The sequence below is a fragment of the Malurus melanocephalus genome, unplaced genomic scaffold (genome assembly GCF_030028575.1).
Source record: "Malurus melanocephalus ecotype Western Australia unplaced genomic scaffold, MMel_1.1 scaffold_13, whole genome shotgun sequence".
Lineage (NCBI taxonomy): Eukaryota > Metazoa > Chordata > Aves > Passeriformes > Maluridae > Malurus > Malurus melanocephalus.
Genome location: NW_026623245.1, coordinates 3,443,057 through 3,466,682, shown reverse-complemented (window position 1 = coordinate 3,466,682; position 23,626 = coordinate 3,443,057). Strand labels below are relative to the sequence as shown.

The 23,626-nt window shown below is 37.0% G+C and overlaps 1 protein-coding gene across 5 annotated transcripts in view; it reads left to right on the top strand.

Moving 5' to 3' along the window:
- Positions 1-23,626, top strand: part of USP34 (ubiquitin specific peptidase 34) — a 110,199-nt gene that overhangs the window by 32,255 nt on the left and 54,318 nt on the right. For all 5 annotated transcript variants that reach the window (XM_057382559.1, XM_057382575.1, XM_057382583.1 and 2 more), the window contains exons 7-18: positions 6,068-6,260; positions 9,127-9,188; positions 15,719-15,800; positions 15,894-15,986; positions 17,935-18,060; positions 18,463-18,592; positions 19,157-19,192; positions 19,561-19,691; positions 20,143-20,759; positions 21,227-21,441; positions 23,132-23,247; positions 23,332-23,459. In XM_057382559.1, the coding sequence (XP_057238542.1) occupies positions 6,068-6,260; positions 9,127-9,188; positions 15,719-15,800; positions 15,894-15,986; positions 17,935-18,060; positions 18,463-18,592; positions 19,157-19,192; positions 19,561-19,691; positions 20,143-20,759; positions 21,227-21,441; positions 23,132-23,247; positions 23,332-23,459 (1,929 nt within the window). The remainder of the gene's footprint in view (positions 1-6,067; positions 6,261-9,126; positions 9,189-15,718; positions 15,801-15,893; positions 15,987-17,934; positions 18,061-18,462; positions 18,593-19,156; positions 19,193-19,560; positions 19,692-20,142; positions 20,760-21,226; positions 21,442-23,131; positions 23,248-23,331; positions 23,460-23,626) is intronic.

Sequence of the window (23,626 nt, the reverse complement as noted above, 5' to 3'; positions counted from 1 at the left end):
ACTGTAATATTAGAAATGTGCTTATACTTGTCATAGCAAATAATGTGCCTATACACATTATTTTGTCTTAACTATAGCAGTATAAAATAACACTCAGCAAAAATAAGCTGTATAAAATAACACTCAGCAAATATAATTACATTGGCAACAAACAGGTTCCCAGAACAATGAGACTGGGAATTGTTTCATATTTTAAAATGGTATGGTTTTATTTTGCCTGTAAAAATTTAAGTACTGGTTTGGCTGTCGATCTCTTTTGCTGTAATATGGTCTCAAATGATATAAGCAGAGAGAAGAGTATTTTGATCTTTTATTAAAACACATCACTCTTGAGTTATAGTCCAGCCATGTGCTCTCCTTTAATGCTGATGTGCTATCTTTGARATCTTATGAAGGTAATTATTAATCATGAAGCAGTCAAGAGAGGGCAGGCACAGGATCTTCACGTTCTTGTCTCCATACATATTCCATTAATGATTGTTGGTGTACCTGGGAATTTGGTCATGAGCCTTCCCTGTCTTCTTACAATGTATGGAAATTAAAAAAAGCATCAAGGGATCAACAATTAGAGTTAYGCTGATATTAAGGAACTGCTCCAGTGAGACAGAATAACACATCCTGTAGTTTTTTTCTGCTAATCCTTGCTTGTCATCTTGTAATTCTTAAAATATTTTCTGTTTTAAAACTGTAGATGTAATTGGGGTCACTGGAACATACAGATTTTTTTTTCCTGATGTTCTCCTCATGTCTTCCTCTTTACCCATTAGAACATTCGCATCTGGTTTGAATTGTGATTTGTCCATAGCTTCTTGCCATAGTTAATGCCCTTGGTGTCTGCTCATAGCATTTACAATATGTTCACATCAATCAGAAAGGTAACATTGACACAGAATTTGTTGATGGAAGACACAGTTTGAAGCAGGAAGGGGATGTTCTCCCTGTTTTTATTTTTCACAGCTGAATCCTGATGGGATTTGGGGTTTCTTAATGTTATGAAATTCAGAGCTTTTTTTAGTGAAGATTCACTTATGGAGTGGGACATGAAGCTTGGAGGCCATATAGCAAAAATAACCTCTAGTGCTGTACCTTTCTGTGGGAGAGAAGTGAACACAGATGCCTTCAGGGAAAGATGACTTTCTTGATGGATGCAGCTCACCCCACGTGGTTGTCAAACTTACAGATTTTGTCTTAGAAGCTTGGGTCTCTGAGTCTCCATCTGCTTTTATTTCAGGAAAAAGAAAAAAAAAAGGGGACATAGTCCTGGGCACAGCAGCACAGCACCTTTGAGATAAATCCTACAGAGCTTCTGCTGCCCTGCATACTGAGAGGGTTTGGAGAGGGTTTCAGTCCAGAATAAGCTCCTGGGACTCTGATTTAGTTCCAGTTGCTGCTCCTGTAGATTCCTTGCAGGAACTGCATTTTGCAGGGCTGACCAGCATGAGCAGCAAGAGGATCACCTGACTGGCATCTTAGCAGCCTCTTTCATCAGCTGAGGTTACCCTTTATATTATGGTTATTCCCTCAAGGAGTGGATGAAGTGAACAGTAAAGTGTTTATTGAGGAGAGGAGGCCACTGCTGGAATTTGCAGAGATCACAGACACAATCCTGTCATTATTGTTGCTACTCGAAGAAGATGAATAAATGCCTTTTTCTGTCTGGCCAATGGAGCACAGGGGTTCACATCATGCCTCTGAAGGGCCTGTGTTTTTAAGTGATTTAGGAAAGAAATCAACTATTAAATGAAAAATTACATTAATTAAAATTTACATCTTTCAGTAAGGAAGCAAAGTGATTTTGACCTACTCAGAAGGAAGCTTTTGCTGATCCTTATACCTTAGAATTCTGCATTTCAAATTGCAAAATTCTCATTAAAAGTGACTTAGAAAAGTGAGTCAAGAAAATAAGTCCTGACTTACTGCAGTTACGAGGTGAGTTGTTGATGTCTCCTTATGAATAAAGACATTGGTTCCATCTGTCTTCTGCYTCAAGACAGAGGAAAAGATAAGAGATGCTCTACAAGGTCCCAGATCCTGAATGTCTCAAGAGTGCAGGACCTCTCACCAGTGTTCTTTTGATGACAGTGTTTTTTCCGTGGTGAGACTGTTGAATCAAAGTGGCATGAAGAGTTCTGTCCTTTAGAAAGTGCAGCAATAGCACTGACTAGGAGCATATTGCGTTCTACCCCTTTCTGCTCCCTTCCCCTTCTCCCTGTCTCCTGTTTGAAGACAGATCTGGAGAAGGATTTTTTGCGAAAGATTYCTGTCTCTGCCCCAGTTAGGGAGAAACAGAATGTTCTGTGCAGGAGCACATTGAGAGGAAATTCCGAGTGGCAGTGGCTCYTGTGTGGCACAGGGCACACACAGCACTGGTACATGTACAGGAACTGGAAGCTTCAAACAATTGCTGATCCGTGATGCTTCCCATAGAAAATGCAGCTGAAAGAATTCAATTTGTCTGTTAAAAATCATCTTAARAATTTGGGGGTTATGAGAGTACCCAAGACTACTCCTTGCTACTGCGTGTCATGACAACCTGTTGTAATGAGCCTTGAAGGTTTTAATTTCAAAAGTACTTACCTCCACCAAAAAAATCTGAAATTTAAAGCATAAGAGAGAGAATGGATAAATCAGAAGACAATAACCAGACACTTCAGGAGCACTGACTCATGCTGCTGGATGCCCTTTTGCAGCTGTGGTCCAAAGGAGTCCGATTAAAGGGAAAAAAAAGATTACACAGCTGAGTAGCTGAAGTCCTGAAACATAAGATGTGATTGTAAGCATTACATTAGCATAGAATTGCATGTTGAAAACTAAACTCTCTATCCCCAAGTACATCAAACTGATATAGTTTCAGTAGGCTAAAACTGACATTTAAAAGAATTAATATGTGTGTGCATTTGTTGTTTAAATGTAGATAATATATATATTAATTGATTAATTTAAGTATGCCAGGCTGGCAGGACAGGTACCATACATATGTGGAGTATCCTTTCTGTAAATGTATACAAAAAGTGTGTTTCATTCTGAAAGTCTCATTTAGGCAAAAACTCCAGATTAAGTAGCTTACACAGGTCATGGCATATCATTCATCTCTTCCTTTAAGACTTAATGCTCATCAGACTGAAAAAGATAAAAGTGTAGGAATTAAAAAAATAATGAAGGACAGAATGGAAGCTATTATTACGCCATTATGTGAGTCAGTCACACATTCACATTTCTATACTGTCTATACAGTTCTGATCCTTCCATCCTGCAGATAATAACAGAACTACCTCGGCGGTAAGAAGGGTGACAAAGAAGGTGGCAATAAAAAATTTACATTGAAAGGAGGAGAGACAGTCTAGGAGGGTTTTTTTTTTTTTTTGACAGGACAATTCATACAATGTGCGAATGATATGAAGATATTAAGAAGGAAATGGTAATTCACAGTTTTTTTTAAAATAAGGAATGGAGAATGTGCCAACCAATTTTCAGGCTGTAGATTTAAGAAGTGAAAGAAGTTTGTTTTTCACTCAAGCATAATTGTCAAACTGACTGGCACAGGTTAATGAGAAAGCCAAAAGTATAAATAGAAAGAGATAAATGAATACACAATAGTAGATAGGTTCATCCATTTTTTTTATATGTGGGATAAATCTTTCATCCACTTTTATAGTGGCTATTTTGGGTTAAATAGACCTTTTGCCTTGCTCCAGTATCATTGYTCTTACATGAGGCAGTGCAGCAGATTTACAGGTAGTCAGTGTAGGGAAAGATTACCAGTGCTAGGTAAAGATTTCTTGTCTGTTAATGATCATATTATACCTCTAAAACATAAAATGTTATCGATGCAGACAGCTTTAGACCATTGCATCTTTCCACAATAAAAAGGAGGCATGGCCTATTCTGCAAGTTTCTGTGATTTTAATCTTTGTAGTAAAAGATATGATCGTGTTTGATTTATGACCCGTATAATAGTGCCAATAAATCTTTCAGTGTTGGCTGCAGTTACACTTCTAAAGAGAACTGGCATCTCCTACTTTTTTTTACTGGCTAGAACAACCCACTTGTGTTAAAAACCTTGGCTGGGTGCTGTGCTCTCTGTAGCTTTCTTTAGGGCCTTGGCAAAACACGTGATATTGTTAAAGCACTTCTGAAGGCATGAAAATGCACCTAAACTGTAGTTTCATTTACTATAAAGTGCAATTTTTTTTAAAAAACACACTCTGGATGTTGTAATACAGAAAATACAACACCAGTCTGATTCAGGTTGAAAATGTGGATGTAGTGTGAATTGTATACATGAAARTAGGTTTTACTGATAGTTTTGCATTAAAATAAGGAATGTTTCATTTTATAAACTAGATTAATATAGTTACTTCACCAAACTTTGTAGTGTGAGGAAAATTTCAGGTCCAAGTCCTGTTACAGAAATCTCATGAAGCCACCAAACCATCCTTGCTTTGTGTATATTGGTGTTTCCTTTCCCCCTGTCCAGTGCATGCAAACACTCATCTGTTTTTTGAAAAATGAGGAAAGTCATGATGTGTTTGAATATGTTGGGGATCTCTTTACCTGCTTTTTTTGTGCCTGGGTGTGGGAGCTTAATTATGACTTCTATTCTGTCATTCACTGCCTCTCCCATAAAATAAATCCTCAGTATTGAAGCTTGCTTTTGGCACAGCTGGACAGAGATGCAGGATGTTCCTTTGTGGCTAAGGCAGGACATACACGGATGGTGGCTGGAACACAACCACTGTCATCTCTATTTGCTGATTTCAAATCATCTCATTTTCTAATCACAAATGATTATGTTTGTAACACAGACCAGACATTTTTCCCATAGAGTGTAACTGCTCTCACCTGCCTGTAGGTTAAAGACAGGTCACTGGGTCTGCTTAGCTGCAGAACTTTTTAAATGAATGTTCCTTTTCCATCCCAACATTGCTTCTGTTTAGAAATCATAGCTCAGAAGCAGCATTTTCTTGCCAAGATTTGATTTGCAGTGCTCTACATGAGAAGACAAATTTCAMAACTAAGACCAGTGAAGAATCTGATTGCCTTGCCTGGAATGGCCCTTCTTTTGTCTCTTTTTACTGATCTGTGATTTCTGTCATACATCTTCAGTCTCTGGGATTATTTGCACTGAAGTCTCTTTTCTCTATTTGACAGTGYTAAGTATCATTTAAGTGTGTTTATTTTAAGGCCTCTACACAAGAGCTGGGAATAGGAACTATCATCTAAATAAGAGTCAAGGCCCATAGTTTTGCTTTAAAAAAAAAATTACTGATGTTTATATGACGTAAATGCAAAGGAACGGTGCATAAATCTGGTTAAGTGTAGTTTAATATCTCATGTGTTTTTTAAAAGATTCATGCATCTATTTGGCCTGTCTCCAAGGACAGAKCCAGGCTTAGGCTGTCAAACAAACSGATTTTTAACGCATTTCTGTATAGTTAAATCTAGTTTGGATGTAGCTGAAACTTCAAAAAGCTGAAGTACAGSAGAAAAAATTAATTATGCTAACTTTGTATGCATGTACCTTTCACTGTGCCATCTATACTGGCATCAAAATAAGCTCGGAAAGCTTGTTTCTARATATTTCTCTGTTACACATTCAGTTAGAAGAAATTCTCAGTCGTGTTGGTGTTTTGTATGTGAACTTTACAGGCATTTCAGTACAGGTTTTCTATGTGTTGGTCTTGTAGGTGCTTAAGACTGAGATTCCACCTGTAAATTAGTTTTTATAAATAATTATTTCTTATGCTTTCCATTTGCAAAGAATACCTGTGTTGCAGCTCACTGTGCAGGATTAGATGACTCCTCATCTAAGATGAGAGCAAGAGAAGGGACCTGACCTGTTTAAAATTCTTCAGCAATTTATTTACTTTTTAAAATACTGTATATATTTCTAGTTTTCCTTGGTGTTTTTCTTTAATTGTTGCCAACTTTTGATAGTGGTATTTTAAAGCTGAGTACTCTAAGAACTATTGGAAATACAAATCTGCTATAATCAAGATGGTGCTCCAKGAATGTGCTAGTTTGAATCATACCCTTTTTGTTTTCTTCCATTTGTAATTTCTTCCAGGTATTTATGTAAACTGTCAGACCAGGAGTTGCGACAGAGTGCGGCCCGGAACATGGCAGATTTAATGTGGAGCACAGTGAAAGAACCATTGGATACAGCCTTGTGTTTTGATAAAGAAAGTCTTGATCTTGCATTCAAATACTTCATGTCTCCAACTCTAACAATGAGATTGGCTGGGCTGAGCCAAATAACAGTAAGAATTTTTAAAAAATATCTATTACATTCAGCAAAAAATATTTCTTGTTGCATTTTATGGTTTACAGGCTTGTTTGGGGGGCTTTTTTTTAATGTGTGAAAGCAGCAGGATCCTTTTACATGCAGCCTTAGGAAATTATAGTCCTGATGGTGAGTGTAGGGTTTGCTGAGGGCTGAATCCAAGTGGTGGCTGTGTTCTGCACCATATGGAGCTGGATCACATTACCTGAATAATGCACGTGCTAAACAACACACTTAGAGCCATGTTTTGTGACAGCTTTGGTGAAATGAAGTCCCCTGACATGGYAATATTTGTTGTTTAGAAAAGCTTTCAATCTGTTTGCATTTTTACCTTTGCAGCATCTTGACTCTGCTGCAATTAGCTGCTGCCATGTATTGCACAAACCTCATTTTCTCTTTGTTAGTACAGTGTGTTTCTCGAGAGGGAGCATTTCTGCATTAATTTGCAGAAGACTGAATTGAAGAGGTAAATATATACAGCATCAAATAGAAAACAATTAAAACAAAAAAAAATCCCCATCTTCCCATAAATGCTGCACATTTTACCAGGCAAGATACATTGGACATTCTGTCATTGCTTCCTACTTGTGTGTTACAACCACAGAGAAACCCCTGCAGGAGGGCAGACGTGAAGTTTTTTATTCAGCTGAGCCTTTTTTGRTTTTGTGCTTCAGTTTTGTTTTCTAAACACATTGGGCATTCTCCGTTCTAACTGATGACTTGGTATCACTGAGGGACTGTCACTGAGAACAAGTTTCTTTAAACTTGATTTTGCTTCTCTCACTGTGGTTAAAGATAGAAATACTTAYATTTTAATAAATGGCAATTTAAAGAGACCTGTAAGTACTTTTAATCAGATTATTGCTGACTTTTAATTGAAGTAAATATTTATTTACATAGGTYACTTACTAGGTTGTAAAAAAGACTGAACTACATCCAACACAGTATAATTGATCTTAAAATATATTTCCACTTTTRAATAGTTCCAACTACATTAGATTTCAGTTCCTATACTTTCCTTTGGTTTTATACAATTCTCCTTGTTCAAATACCAGTATATGTCTTTTTGTGTATCCTTGCCAAAACAAAGTCTGAAAATAAGAATGCATCAGCTGGTTTATTTTTTCAGGCATGTAGTGCATTTAAGGGAGTCTGAAGTTGYGTTACTTTAAGTAGTACATGATTTTACTTGTTGTGATTGATAAATATTGCTCTAAAAATAAGAATTTTTAAATAACACACATGTATTACCAGAAGAAAGATTTTATAGTATTTTTAGACTAAAGCCAGTAGTTTTCAGCTTGTATAAATAGCATATTACGTCCTAATTGTTTGCTGTTGTATGCTGATGAGTTACTGAGTCTCTTTTTTTAATGTGAATAGACTTTAAAACGGCTCTGGAACACTGGGAGAGTTTATTCTTCTTACTCAAATAATAGAAAGTTTTATTTTTGTTGTTACTTTGTTTCTATTCCTTTTAATCTCTTAGTCACCTGTTGAGTTGATTCAGCCCCAGAATACCTTCTCCCTCTACTATTCGGTCACCAATAGGACTTTGTTTTCCTGTCCTTTGGTGCCTGGGTCTGGAGATGAGACCAGGGTGATGCTTTTTGTGCTCAGCTTTCTTTGCTGAAGTCTTTCTACCTTTGTGTCCTTCATAACTGACACACTCACTTTGCATCAGTTGAGTGTCTGGGCACAGGTGGCTTCAATTTCTTACTGTGTTTCATAGATGGTAAAAACTTGTCAAAGGATTTTATTCCCTCTGGCATTTCAAGGAAACAAAAAGTGAAGTGAAAAAAACCTGTTAGGAGGTGAGGGAGAGGAAGGTGTTGCAACACTGTCCCACATGTGCTTTGTTTTGCACTGCTGTGTGAGAGTTCTAAGATTTCAGGTCAAGTTACTGTAAAAATAGTTTGCAGATCCCACTATGAAGAAGAATATCTTTGTCAGAATTCATTTAGAGAATTATTTGATACGGGAAATRTTGATCAGTGTGGGACCCTGGATTTAAAACTGGTGATAGGAATAGTTCAAGACTGTCACTCTTTGAGCCCTTTCAAAACATTTTCATTTGGAAGTAAATCTTCAGAAAAGTCAGCGACCTGCTACTGCTTTATCAGACCCAGCTCTAATTTCTACTTCTAAATACATTTCATTTGAAATTCTCTATTAGTAACCAATCTATTAATAATTGCATAGTCAGGCTCTCATGTCTTGCTAATTTCAATGCTTGTTTTCAATTTTGTTTCTTCAAAACCATTTTTCCCATGAAAACTGTTGAGATTAAGCACAAATAAATCTTTATGTAAAGACTTGAGAAGATAAGTGAATTCAMCTGAATTACATAGTGCACGTACTAGACTTGTTTCAAGAAAGGCCTAAATATTTTGACAAAGTTAGGAAACAAGTTTAATTAAAAAAACTCGTGTTACTGTACTTTTAAGTTTTTTTTCTTAATCAAAGTACCAAATAAGTTCTGTTATGTAATTTAAAATATTTTAAAGATAAATATGTACATGTAAAGAATTGGATCCAGAGCCACCTGTGTCTGGACAGTGATGCTGAGAGAAGAAGTGGAAAAGAGATGTGAAACTTTCAACAGGCTTTTTTTTCCTCTGTAATGTCTTAAATTTATCTGTTCAGACATGTTTGAAAGCTTCATTTCATGTAAAAATACATGGGTTTCATTCTCTAATTTTGTCTAAGTGACTTACTTGAAAACATATAAAGTACTATAAAATTTGTTTAATGTCACTAATACCATTTTGAAATATAAGAAAACTACCTCACCAAATATTTGGATAAAATTGTAAYTTTTTTCTTCCTTTCTCTAACTATAGAATCAACTTCATACCTTCAATGATGTGTGTAATAATGAGTCATTAGTTTCAGACACAGAAACGTAAGTAGGAGCCTTATCTGAGTACTTGAAGTGTTTTATGTGATTGCAGTTCTTCTCTGTTGTTGCTATGGTTTATACAYGGTGGGGGAGTAGTGATAATCTGAGCCATTTATTGGAAATATTCTAATCAGGGGGTTAATAAAGGGTTTTAAATGGCAACATTAAAATATTTCTCGCTGTTTCTGGTTTGGGGKTTTTTTYCTTTATTAAAATGTGGAGTCAAGGTAAGCTTTAGAAGAATGTAATTACTGAAATAATAAATACTTACAATGGGCTATTAACTCCATTGTGATATGTAAATAAGAACCAGTAAATTCATATCTAATTCATACCATTTTTGCCRTCTTCTCATTTCTCTGGATTATTTATTTAACCAAGACTTGTCTTGCCATCACTGGCTCCCAGCCTTTTTGTTAGTTTTCTGCTGAGTTTGTGAGGCAATGCTGYTTTTTCTTCCTTCAGAGTCCTTATTTGTATAATTCAGGTGTGTTGAACAGTTTTAAAGGGACTCACATAAATCTTCAAGATGATTCACCTGTGGGATTGTACTCCAGCCAGGGAATACATTCATTTCTGTAGTAACACTGAACTTAATGTTAGAACTGTCTAGAATTTAAACTAAAAATATGTATTTTGATTGTTGAAATAATTGTTCTTGTGAAATAACAGGCAAAGTGTGTAAATTCTAGGATTTTGCTCATCTTAATACACTTTCCACATTCTCTTGGGGGGGTGATGTATTCTGTTTATCTTGGAGGCCACAGACACACACTCTCACTAATGCCAATTCTGTTGTAGCAGCAGTATCTTACTTTTGTCTAAGTACTTTTATTACAAATGGTTTTAGACTTACTGAAATTTGACTGCAGTCATGGCCATAATCCAGTAGATTCCATGTAAAAAGCACCTTAGATATTTGAAGAGATATTTGTGGGAATATGTTAGTATTTCAAACATAAAGAACCAGAATCTAGGGCACTTTCTCTACTGTGAAAATGTGAAAGTGCCTTGGGAATAAGAAATGAATAGTAAATACTCCAGGAGAGTAACATACTGGGAATGTGGGGTTGGCTGGGGTGTTTYTTACAACTGCACTGCCAGTTCATGGTGTGTTGTCACACTGGCACTGACAACTTCAGATTTATCCAGTTCTTTTCCTTCCCTCACACTGAAAATTGAAACAGAAGTAGTTTTTAACCAGTAGTGACATTAACGAGTGATTCTGCCAGTTAAACCTAATACAAAGCTGATTGATTTTCTGTGTCAAATGTAAAAAAGAGAAGTTATGAACATGAAAAAAGAGACAGGTGCTTAAATTTCCATGCAGAAGAGCAGATCTTCTCCACAAGAGCATTAGAGTTATTTTAAAGCTGAAGGAAATTGTCGAATTCTCCTTTGGGATATTAGTTTCTTGGCAGGGGCATCTGTAAACAGGCTGTCATTTGAAAGGAATGCAGCATGAACAGAAAACCTTCTTTTCCACTTTTGTAGTATGGGATTATAAAAAAAAAAAAATCAGACTTCCAGTTGTTGTGGTGTTTTACCTGAAAGGTTGGTTGCAAATCAATATCAAGTATTGCTGTTCATCTTCAGATATCTTTTGGAATCACTGATGTCTTCCAGCCAAATAATGAGAAAGGGCTGGAACAGAAGGATGGGGAAAATGTCTCACTTCTCCAGTTTGTTCAATACAAAGCTTCTCTCTCATTACAGACTCTGCTCATGAGAAATTTTTGGATGAAAAGGCACTTAGGGAGTTGGCAGTGACTGAATGAGCAGCAAAAGGAAAGCTTTTCATTCCTGTGTTCTTTCCTTAATGGAGAAAGGAAGTCTTAAGTTTTATTTTGTACCTTTGTAGCCTCTGCAGATTTGCCAAAAGAAGATGTTCTGCATTATGTCTGGTCATCCCCATTATATGTTTTGACTTTTCCAGATGCATTTGGAACTGTCAACTTTTGGGATTTCTCCTTCTGTATCTTGATAAGGTGGGTTTGCAGGAGGTACCTTTTTTAAAAAAAAAGCAGTTTTCAGTTAGTCCTTGCTCTTCCTTGTTCARAATTAATATCAGGATTTTTTTACCGAATATTTGCAACAGTAGCTTCCCACCTTTATCCTCAGCGCTGAAATTTTTCCATTGTAAGACAAGCTAAAGCATTTTCTGTCTAGGGAAACACTGGATTTCACAAATTGCACTTGAAATMGGCAGAAAGCTGAGACAGAGGAATCTGTTTTGTAGCTGTAGGTGTTTGAGTGTCTTTTGAGATTTCATTTCCCTGTCTTTTCAAAGGTTGAGGCTTTGTGRTGACTGAGGACACACGTGGTCCAGATGTGGGCAATGTCTCAGCCACTCAATTTCATCATATCCCTCAGAGAAGGGCTTTCATTTAGCTGTTCCTGGCTCTAAAGATAGAATTGAATTCTTTGCAATCTGAGGTACGGAGCAGTGTGAAATCTATTGAAGCTAAAAATAACAAGACTGAGCAGAAGAGCYTCCAAGTCTTCTAATAAGTGATTCCTGCAACTGTTTTGCTGATGTCATTTAGTGGAAAATGATGATGCCTTTCAGGAGGTGAAAATTATTTGTTTTCATGTTATTTGGACCACAAGCGGAAAAAGTGGTGTTTTTTCTTTAGTGAGGACACTGTCAGCTGCTGGAAATAACATGTGTAAAGAGAGATTTTGTTTTGCTCTTCACTTGGCAGGCAGCCAAGTATTCGGGTTTCRGGTTCCAGGTTGACACTGAGACAACTTCCTGACTCATTTAAAAACCTTGATTACCCTCACTAGAAAAGCTTCCCACAGAGCAATTTCAAGTGTCCAAAATTCCTTTCACCTGTGAAAAGAAAGAACTGAATGATTTCTTCTCCTTTCCTTCCCTCTCTTTCCTTATTTATTGAGATACTCAACTGCAAGTTTTGTATTGCTTTTTCTCTTCACTGCAATTTCTTACCTTATGTTGACTTTAGCTTTCTCAATTTTTGTCAAAGCTCGCCAACTTGAGTTTCTGGCAGCATTATTTAAACACCTCTTCTCTTTCTCTGCCACATTTAAGAGATCTTTTGAGTTTTTCTCTGGAAAAAAAAGTGAAGTTTTTCACTCAGCTCACTAATGTTTCTTTCTTGTGGCCCACACAGTAGTTAAACAAATATTTCAGATGATGCCAGAGTGGTGGTTTCAGAGCCTGCAGAGCATCAAAGAGAATTTGTGCTCAGAAGCAAAAACATGTGTTTGAATGTGTGTTGGGAAGGTGCCTTCTGTATCCTCTTTGCATTTCTGATCCTAAATAGTTGAGATCAGGGTTTCACATCTGTTGTTGTGTTGTAGATCCTATTTCAGTGATGTTGTCAAGAGGTGTTAGTGTTCCTCCCTTGCAAGCTGCCAGTTACAGAGCTGCATTTTTTCATCTGAGCTTTTACATTCTGTTTTTCAGTGACTTTGRGGACTCGCTGTTGTATTTCATCCAGCTCTGAGCTGGTGTGTTTTTGTAGCTTCATGGGGAATTGACTGGTTGAATAAATAAGGTTTTCTTTGAGATGGGTTACTTTGCTGTGGGATTTGGTCCTAGATTTGGGTCGTCATGTGGGTACCAAGTATTGCACCACAGCCTTAGATTAAAATGTTTCTAGGACTTTAACTCACTCCTTTCATAGAGCGACGTGCTTTGACCTACCAGGAAAATGTGGAAACTGTAGGATAAGCATGAACAGAATTCAGGCTCTATTCTCCCCCTCTGTGAATGCAGTTCCCAAACATCAGGTTATATCACCAACTGCACAGCTCCCACTCTCTTCCTTGCAGTCTCAAGGAATGCCTGGGGAAATGCATGTCAAAAGTTCTYGAATTTCATTTCTTGGAAGTAAACCAGTTATTTTTGGCAGACATAGATATCAGTGAATTTACATTAAAAATGCTAGGGAGAAATGGATTAAGTGTTGTGTAYGTTTCCAGTGTGAGAGAGATTTAGAGACAATTAAATCGGAGTAGCTGCTACCTTTGCATTTTTATTCTCTTCTCCTTCACCCACACTACAGACCCATAGAGGAGTATCAGGTTCTTTAAGTTACTTCTCCRCTTGCTATACAGTTATTAAATCCATGAAAAATAGCTAATACATGTTACTCCCTCCCAAAGTGAATTTTCTTACTCCTAAGGTCTGTCTGATTTGGTTATCTAATTTGTAAAACCATTCCATGCTACTACTTTCTGTGAGAGGGAAAAGCACATCTATACTTCAAGCATAATGCATGGATTTTATTCATTCTCGCTGTTTCCTTTAATACAAAAGAGTAAATTTTTTCAAGAAAGCCTTTCCTGAAATGGAAGTGTTCCGGAAAGAAGCCAAACATTGTTCATTTTCACCGAAATTAGCTTTTTTGGTRAATCCTTGATTCTGATATTGTAAGTATGTATTTTGTAGTAAATCAGAGAACAAAAGTAGTAGGAGTAATAACTTGATCATTTTAAAAGGTAGTGATTGGTGTTCGTTCAGCCAAACTTTCTGGGAGAAACAATTCTCTCTGGGAGACACAAGGACTTCATTCTGCCTTCCACAAAGATACTCTTGTTTTTGGTCATCCTCCACAAATCCATATCAAATGCACATTTACCTTCAGAAATCTGAGATGTCATTTAGCACAGTTGAGCTCACTAGCAGGAGAAAGAATTTCTTACTGCTGAGAATACATCCATTAAAAAAGGCATTCCTTCAAAAGAATTATCCGTGGTTTTTCAGAAAAAAACATGTTGTGAATTAGACAGAACTGCCATGGTAATTTAATAAAACGTGAAAGAACTCACTCTAGAGGAGAGCTTTTGTTCTTACTTTGGACTGGTTAAAATGGAACATCTGACTGGATACAAAGCCTGCTGGATATTGTGCCATGAGSAGGGGTATTTGGATAAAGAGACCTYACAAGGAATGTGTCCTTTCATACTGGCATTGCCTAGTGAACCTTGCAGTGTTTATTTATCTGGGATTCCTTCTGAAAGCTACAGGTTGAACAATTCAGTTCCAAGAAGGAAGGAGAAGGGTTTCGTCAGACTTTGTTAGACAGAAATCCATGCCCTGGCTGAGTAAGATATGTGCATGTGCCAAAGTTTGGGTCAGGGTGGGCATCTTTGGGGTGTGCCTGGCATTTGGCCAGGGTTCAAACCACATGGGGATAACTGGGTTTTGGTTTGATTTGAAATGAGGCTGTGTGAAGTTAAGGAGATCTTGGATTCATGGAACAGATGTAGTTTACCCTTTCAATCCCTCTTTGAGCAGATCCCCTGTCAATCTGACTTGTCAGTGTGAGAACTAATTTATTGATAAGCCATAAATTATAACTGTTGGCAAACTTTTGTACCTTACAAGCCAGTTATTGCTTCAATGTTATGTGACATATTCTTACGTTGTTCAAAGATAATTTGATTTGCCATGTCCTGGAATTAAAATAGAAGGGAACAACATAGAAATGATGTGGAGTAATAGGAACTTTGCTCCTTGAGTTCAACCATGAGGATCAGGCAGTTCAAAACAATTAAAGAGCTGGCAGCGTGCCCCAGAATAGTGAACCCTGTTTGGAGAACCTACAAAGGCAATCTTTTTACCTAAAGAATCCAATTTTCTTCTTGTGGATGATAAAGATGGACAATCCTAGATTTTAATAGTGACCATAAATGTGACACAGAGAGAAGTGGTAAAAATAGCTCTTTCTCAAGTCCTCTAAGACACCCCCTCCCTCCGTCCTGTGAAACACAGCACTGTTATTCCAGGGCTGTTTAAACCAAAGGCTGTGCTTTAAATACTCTGATGTCCTGTAATTGCTTCTGGTGCCAAAATTTGGGTAAACAAACGTTTGCTTGAAGAGAAGGAATAAAAAGGAGCTTATGCACTGGTTTCCAGACAGGGCARTCCTTTCTGGAAGTTCAGCTTTTGTTTTGGAAAATTCAGTTTCCTTGTCCTGGTCAGTTGGAATGTTTACTGATGGAATGGTAGTGGGTAAAGTTCCTCATTGTTATGGATGAAGCAGAATGAGAATTTAGAAGTATCTGTGTCTGCATGTAAGTATGACCATGGAAAACACAGTTTGTAAGAGTTACTATTTGTGTAAGAGAATCTAAAAATATATGGCTTTCTTTAGAAAATAATTTCTGTCACTCCCACCTTTAGCTATTTCAGTACTTGTGGAATTTCATTATAAATAGCAGTGTAAAAATCTTACCTGTGAGGTCTTTGGAAGTGGTTTCATTTGGTGTGTTGAACGTTTACTGATAAAATTGGTAGAAATATTGGTTATAYTTACTGATGATGCAGAGGGGAAAGTTGATATCTGGCATTAGTCTTCCACCTAACAAAAAAAAAAATGGAAATCATTTGCTTCCCACTTGGAAAAAATGAACATTGACTATGGTTTGTGTTCAGAAGGTTTTTGTGCACTCACTACAACAGCAGATGTCAGCTTGCAAGATGTGCTGTGCTAGAGAAGAGCACAGAGTAAATATTATAGGTAGATAATTTTACATTTTCACTCCTTTTTTATCTCCAGGTCAATTGCAAAAGAACTTGCAGACTGGCTTATCAGCAACAATGTAGTTGAGCACATTTTTGGACCAAATTTACATATTGAGGTTTGTTTTCAATTAYTATTATTATTTTGCTATAAACATGGAGAATTAACTTACTGTTCTGCTAAACCTTTCCCCACTGTTCTTGCTTTGCAGATCATCAAACAGTGCCAAGTGATTCTGAATTTTCTTGCAGCTGAAGGGAGRCTTAGTACTCAACACATAGACTGTATTTGGGCAGCAGCACAGGTATATATCAGTTTTTTATAATTGCAGGAGTGATAAAARAAAAGCAAAATAGAAAATAAGTTGGTTTTGTTCTACATTCGTAAAGTTGAGGTTTTTGCTTTTTCTTRGCTGGCTGAGTGTTTTGCTGACCAAAATGTCAAGTTAGGTAACTGCCACAGTTACTGGGTTATTTATTAGATGCAAAAAATCACCTTGACTACTTTTATACAAGGAAAAAAATGAAGTTGTATRGCAAGGACAGAGTGTTTTCACCAAGAATGGGGATGAAGATTGGAGGGTAGTTGCAGTATTTTTACTGTTGTGCTAAATTGCCTTGCTCCTGTGTATTGTAAGCTTCCATTTCTGGTACTCCTGGTGGGAACAATCAGGTGAAAATTGTGGCAGTGAAGTTTACAGCTSTGCTACTCTGCTGGTGTTAAAATCTATAGAAGGCACTGAAATTTTATTTTTTGCTTGCTAAAGCTGGAAGCTCTGATAGGCTTTCTGCCTTCAGAAAGATTTATATGTGTGCTACTTTTAATGGGTCAYTCTCCTTGTTATTTTAGGTTGTGACATTTTTTATTTAGGGGATTTGAATACAATAGACATGAACAGGCCTAGGGAACACACTGTTACATGGGTTAGAATTTAAAGAGGGTTTTTTATGTGCTCAATATTTCTTGGTCCTTTATTTCAGTCAAATAATACTGAACACATTCTGAAACCTCTGTGATCCATTGTCACTAAAACACGCAGCTGGAATGTTGATAAATGCTCATTAGAAGAGCATTTGCTCCAACATTTTTTAGTATCAGAGTAATTAATAATTACTTACTTCACACTACATTTTTAAAGCAATATTTTCACTTCTTTGATGTTTCCACACAATATCTCACACAATGCTAGACCTCTGGATTTTTGAAATACATTTTATACTGCTTTAAGAATAATGTAGTTACCTAATTTTTATAATCCTGATACAGTTTAAGTGTTCATTTTGACAATCAGATATTTTCAAAATACGTTTGATACAAAAATTAAGTATGTCCTGATTACTTATTGTCAAAGGGCTTAAACCTCTATTATTGTTTAAAAGGCTGGCTTCAGACTAAAAGAATAGAAGGCCTTAAAGTGTATTTTCCTCCTTTTAAACTAACTTTGAGACAAAAATTCATCCTCCATAAAYTGAAGTTATCGCAAGGTGTTTAAATGCATCCTTGTGTAGAACCCACATGACTCCATTCCGGTGTCAATCCTGTGAAAGTTGGCCTGTACATAGTAAATTGCTGAAAGATATTTTAATGCCAAAAAGGCAAAATAAAATTGAAAAAAAAACCCAACTCTTTTGAGGTGCATATGTGGTAACCAACATAAGAATTCTTTCTAGAAGTTCCCTGTCACCATTATTTGATTTTTTTGCTATCACAAACATAATGAAACTGTTTAAAGTGACTCCAAAAAGCAGCATTTAACCAAAGAGGAATCATCTAGGAGCACTGCCACTTTAATGTGGAAATAGAATAGTTAGCTGAACACATTGTCATATTTTTTGACACCCATTACTGGAAAGACAAAAGAATTCTTTGTRATCCTCACCCAGTTCACACAGTTTGTTCTCTGAGTAGTCTTTTTTTCTGTATTTACCACTGCTAATAAGGTAATTATTGCAAATGCTGCTTCCTTCAAGATTTAGCACATAAATGAACATTTYAGATGTTAGATTTAAGTTCAAATACAAAACTTCCAATTCTTCTTTTTACCTCATCTCTCAGAACTAGAACTAASGAAGACACTGTTACATTTGATTTGTACATTTGCAGGCTTTCCAGTGTCAAAATTAATTTAGTCAGAATTGCAAAAGTGCTGGAATTATTCARAAAGTCCTTCCTGAGAATTTGTGCAAATATGTTTTCTTTGCTGCAATATTTGTTTATTTTGCTGTTCCTGTTACCTTTTCTGTGTTTTGTAGCTGAAGCATTGCAGTCGTTACATACAYGACCTGTTTCCTTCTTTGATCAAAAACTTGGACCCTGTCCCGCTCAGACACCTTCTTAACCTTGTCTCAACTCTTCATCCCAGTGCTCACACTGAACAGGTAAAGACAAGGCCAGCAAATTCACTGCCGAGAGAAAAGCCATTAAATTAGAGTAATAAACAACCATTATGGATTTGTCTTCCTGAAGGAATTCAGTAAAAGGAATATTCACTAATGCAGAAAKGGGAATTCCATGAGTAAAGCTGTCATGTTTCTTCAATTACACCTTTCCTGGCTTTTGAAGTATAATCTTTAGAGATTTTCAGAGACTGCATAACCACTGATGGATGATTTTGACTGTGTGATGTTTAAAAGTGTTTCACAACATGATTTAGTTGATTCATTTATTTTGGTGAGTTTATTTTGGTRAACTGTAGTATTGGCGTAGAAAGAAGGTGAACAGTGGATATTTATATCCAAAACCTGCTGCTTAATGGTACTTTTCCCTGGTTTTGTTTCCAGACCTTGTATTTGGCATCCATGCTGATTAAAGCCCTGTGGAATAATGCACTGGCAGCTAAAGCTCAGCTGTCAAAACAAAGCTCCTTTGCATCTTTACTGAGTACCAACCTGCCCATGGGAAACAAAAAAGGTGTGTGGTTTTCCAGTAGMTCTGGGAGTTAAATTTGGAATTGTCATAGTCTCCTTGTTGAGTTGGGACAAAAAGCAGGTACAGAACTTTTTAGTTCAAGTATTTTTAATAGTGTCATGCTGGCATATTTTTCCAGCAGAATTTGAGGCTGTAGATGAAGGCATTAAAACTTTGTGAGTGGATTTGGAAAGCTTTGTGTTTCAGATCCATTCTGTTTGTATAGCTAAAGTAGTCAGTACTTTTTTTCTTTTTCATTCAGAAGATGATCCATAATTCCTCAGTTAACTATTCTTGTTCTACTGCACATCTGTGGCTCAGTAACTACATAAAACCTTACAACAGCTTACCTACTTTTTTGGTATCACAGTGCTGTTTGTGATTCGGTTCTTTTGTTTTTTACTGGGCTGTGTCTTTACCCACAGTCATTAATAAAAGTATTGCCAAGACATTTTACTGTAGTTTTCCTTTCTCTTCCTACTGCTGGTTTTTATGAATCATGGACARCTATATACTGACAGAAAGATTTTTAGTCACTTATTTTTCCCTCCTGCTTTTTTCCTTCAGAAGAAGAGGAGCTCAGAAGAGCAGCCCCTTCCCCTTGTAAGTATAGTTTTACTTGTACACCACATTCTGACTTGTTTCTACAGCTGTCAAATTTCAACAGAAGAATCAATGTAAATTTGAAATTCAGTTTTTATGAAAAATCAAATGAAATTGTATCTTGTGTAAAATCTAGGAATTTGTGCAACTATTTGGGCAAGAGGAGATATCAGAATGCAAACTTATTGTAAAATGCTCAGTGTTCGAAAACAAACTTTTAGGGTTTAGGTACACAGATTGTTTGAGTTATATCCCTGTTTGCTGRAAGAATGCTGTTGGGTTCAGCTTTTAAAGCAGATTTATGCAATGCTGTTACATTCCAATAATTACGTATCACAGAGTAACTGGGAAGTGTGGTTTTGAATTAGGGTCACCAGCAGCAAGCCCTCAGAGTAGTGACAACAGTGACACCCATCAGAGTGGAGGCAGTGACATTGAAATGGAGGAACAGCTGATYAACAGAACAAAACATGTCCAGCAGCGACTTTCAGACACAGAGGTAAGAGTGTGAGTCTGATTCTGGGAATTTTGTTACTGAGTTGCCCATTATTAGCTATTAAAATGATTATTTTTTTTCTGTAATTGTTTACTAACCTCCTCACACAAACATATTCCTGCATTTAAATTGTATTTCAGTTAGGTTAATATCTTAGTAAGGRACTGCAAGGTGTTGTTCCTGTGTCACACTCTGGCTCTGTGCACGTACAAAGTCTGCACATATACACTGTTAGCAACAAGGGAATGCAAAAAAATCAATTATTAAATTTGAATCTTGCTCAGAGCATTTTGTCATCAGCGACCAAATTGAGAAAGAATGAATAGCAACTTGTAGGTTTGACACATTTCCTCCTAAAGGAAGAGTGGTGTTTGAATGATGATGGTGATGATATTAATTATGTATTGCCAGTGGTTCTTTATTTTTACCAATCTTAAACCCAAAAWAATTTCAGGAATCCATGCAAGGAAGCTCTGATGAGACAGCCAACAGTGGTGAGGATGGCAGCAGTGGTCCAGGAAGCAGCAGTGGCCACAGTGATGGATCCAGCAATGAGGCCAACTCCAGTCACGCCAGCCAGTCCGCYGGGAGCCCCGGCAGCGAGGTGCAGTCGGAAGATATCGCAGACATTGAGGCTCTCAAAGAGGAGGAGGATGAAGAGGAAGAAGACAGGAGTCACAATCCCCAGAAAAGCAGTAGGAGCACAGATCTACGAGGCAGAAAACTGGAATCACAAACGGGCATTTGTCTGGGAGATGCTCAAGGGACATCAGAGAGGAGTGGTGCAAACAACGGGGCGGGGAAGGACCATGTTTTTAACACRGACTCGGTGCAGCCGGTGGATAATCGCATTCGGATGCTCGATGCTTGTTCTCATGCTGAGGATGCAGAACACGACATGACAGGGGAAATGAGCACTGCACACATTTCACAAGGCTCTCAAGATTCTTGTATAACTCACACAGGGGACTTCCTTGGGGAAACTATTGGGAATGAATTATTTAACTGTCGACAGTTCATTGGGCCACAGCACCACCACCACCATCACCACCACCACCATCACCACGATGGGTAGGTAGCTTGGTGTTTCTTCTGGCTCCTTCCATAACACAAAGAAAAGTGGTAACAAAATCCTCCATTTGGGCAGGAAAAATCGGATGGACATTTTGCTGTAGCTCAGGGTAATTTTGTCTTGCAGAGATGATTGTTATCACAGTTACACAGAAATCTGATTTATTGAAGTCTGATTAAAGGTTTCTGTAAAGTTTTGGTATTGAATAAATCAGACAGCATTTAAGAAGTCTAAAGTGTTTTGGAAAATGCTGCCTTTATTTAACATTAAAAAGCTAACTCGGACATCATGGTAGTGAGACCTTCAGTTTATTTATCTATWATTGTTTTYCCAATTCATACAAGGTCTGCTCTTSAAACAGATGATTCATCCTGACTTTAGCTTTAGGGAGATGTCTGCTCACTTGTAGTCTGCTATAAACAACTTCCTCCTTGATATTGTCCATTCTGATATTCTTCTTTTACAGGCATATGGTTGATGATATGCTTAGTGCAGATGATGTCAGCTGCAGTAGTTCTCAAGTCAGTGCAAAATCAGAGAAAAATATGGCAGATTTTGATGGGGAAGAGTCTGGCTGTGAAGAAGAGCTTGTACAGATTAATTCCCATGCTGAGCTAACATCTCATCTTCAGCAGCACCTCCCTAACCTGGCCTCTATCTATCATGAACATCTGAGTCAAGGTAAGAGTGATAAAATAAAAACTGAAAAACATTTGTAAATTTGAATTAGTCTGCAGTAATTAAAATAATGAAACTCTTTTAACCATTTATTTGTATTTGTCCAAAGAAACCATGGTGACTGCTGAGAACTTCATGTTTSTCCAAGAAATTCAGTTTTGTGTCTTTCATTCATGAATGCAGAAACATTCATTTGTATTTTACTGTTTTAGCTGTGCTTGTCTTTTTAAAGCCCCCACCTCCTCATTACTGGAGCTTTTAATGCAAGTTTAAACAAATAAAGGAACGAAAGAACCTAGTAAGGGTTTTTTCAAACCAGGTTATTTAAGTGTAAAGAAAGGTGGTACTGATATGTTCTCTTTATTTTCCTCTCTGAAACCTTCTGCAGTTTTTGTTCTGGTGGGTGCATATTACTGTGATTTTCTACATTTGACATCATAAATTAACCTGTAAATGAGTTAACCATAATGGGCTCTAGGGAAGATAATTCTGAAAAAATGACTTAAAATATAACTTAATACTTTTGGGAGCTTGCTGTAAAGGGCATTTTATGCTATTTCATCTTACACTGCCAAATCTTCTAATTTACTTCAGGGTGCAATTTAAGATGCTAGTGAAACACTTCTCAAGAATTATATCCTCTTTCCATATGCCATTTTGGCAGCTTTATTTTCTCTTCTACCCTCTTTTTAAACATAATGGAGGGCAAGGGTGTGAAAGATTCATGTTTTTCTTCACTGGCCTGGAAGAACCAAGTTTGCTCTCATCCAGCAGACAGCAAACCCAGTGCTGTTTATATATTTCCCTGAAACACTTGAGTAAGAAGTTTTCATAATAATAATTTCAGCCTGACATTGAAAATCTGGAATTTTTTTTCTACACTGCAGAGTTGACTAAACTGTTAAAACTTCATAAATCTATAAATCAGCAGGTTTTTTCAGTATTTTTCATAGATATTACTTAGCTAACTGAAGAKTCAAATTATTGTTTGAGCATAAGGCCTTCAGTGCAGATTATTTTTGACACCCTGGTTTTGCATGTGCAAGTAATTACAGTATTCTGTGTGCAGTCTGAATTTTCTACTTGACTTTGCTGTTCCATGAAAATAGTATCAAATAGTGTATAAATGAATGGTGCCAGCTGTGGGCACACAGAGGAAAGAAAATGTCTATCAGTGTTTATGAAACCATGATGAGTTTCTAAAATCCTTCACTTTGATGCTTTGGCACGTGTAAAAATGGTGTTTGTTTTTCCTGGTTTTGAGTTGGATGTTGGAAATCATGTAGTAGGAGGGGAATTGGTTGAAATGTGCTCCTTTCCTGCATTCCAGCCATGGTGGTTATGGAGATAACTCCCTTTGGACCACAGCACTACAGAAAGGCTTAAGAAATATTTAATTGCAGCATGAATTAAATTAAAAAGCTGTTGCATCTGCAGTTCTTCAGTGCTGTTTTTAATTGCACTTTGCCATTAGCCAAAAGCAGTGTAAATAKAGGCCCAACTGCCCTGTTGGCTTCTTGTATGGTCTGTCAAGAACCCAAGTGTAAAAAAAGGCTGCAGTTTCAGTGTTGTTGCACTTTGAAATAGCCAAGTTAACAAATAAAATATGTTATTATTTGTGCACTTAGGGAGTAATGTTCCATTCAGATGGTTCCTTCTGTTTATTCACTAATGGTCTTTATATCTTGTCCAGGACCAGCAGTTCATAAACATCAGTATAACAGCAATGCAGTGACAGACATTAATTTGGATAATGTTTGTAAGAAAGGAAACACCCTGCTGTGGGATCTGGTCCAGGATGAAGATGCAGTAAGTTGAATACCAGAAAACACGTTTTTTTTAGAAGRAACTAAATACATAATATTCATTGACCTTTCTTTCTTCTTGCTGCAGATTCATCTCTCTGAAGGGTTAATAAATGAGGCAGAGAAGCTGCTCTGTTCCTTGGTGTGCTGGTTCACTGACAGACAGATTCGAATGAGGTTTATTGAAGGCTGCTTAGAAAATTTAGCAAACAACAGGTAACTTTAATCATAAATTATAYTTTTCTTGTAAGTATCTGTTTTTGTAACATACCAGAAATCCAAGTTGGCCTTAACGGTTATTTCATTTTACAGGAAGACAAGTTAAACTAGACTGAAGCAAACAAATGAAAATAGTTTCCAGAGTGTTGAGGATGTTTCTGATG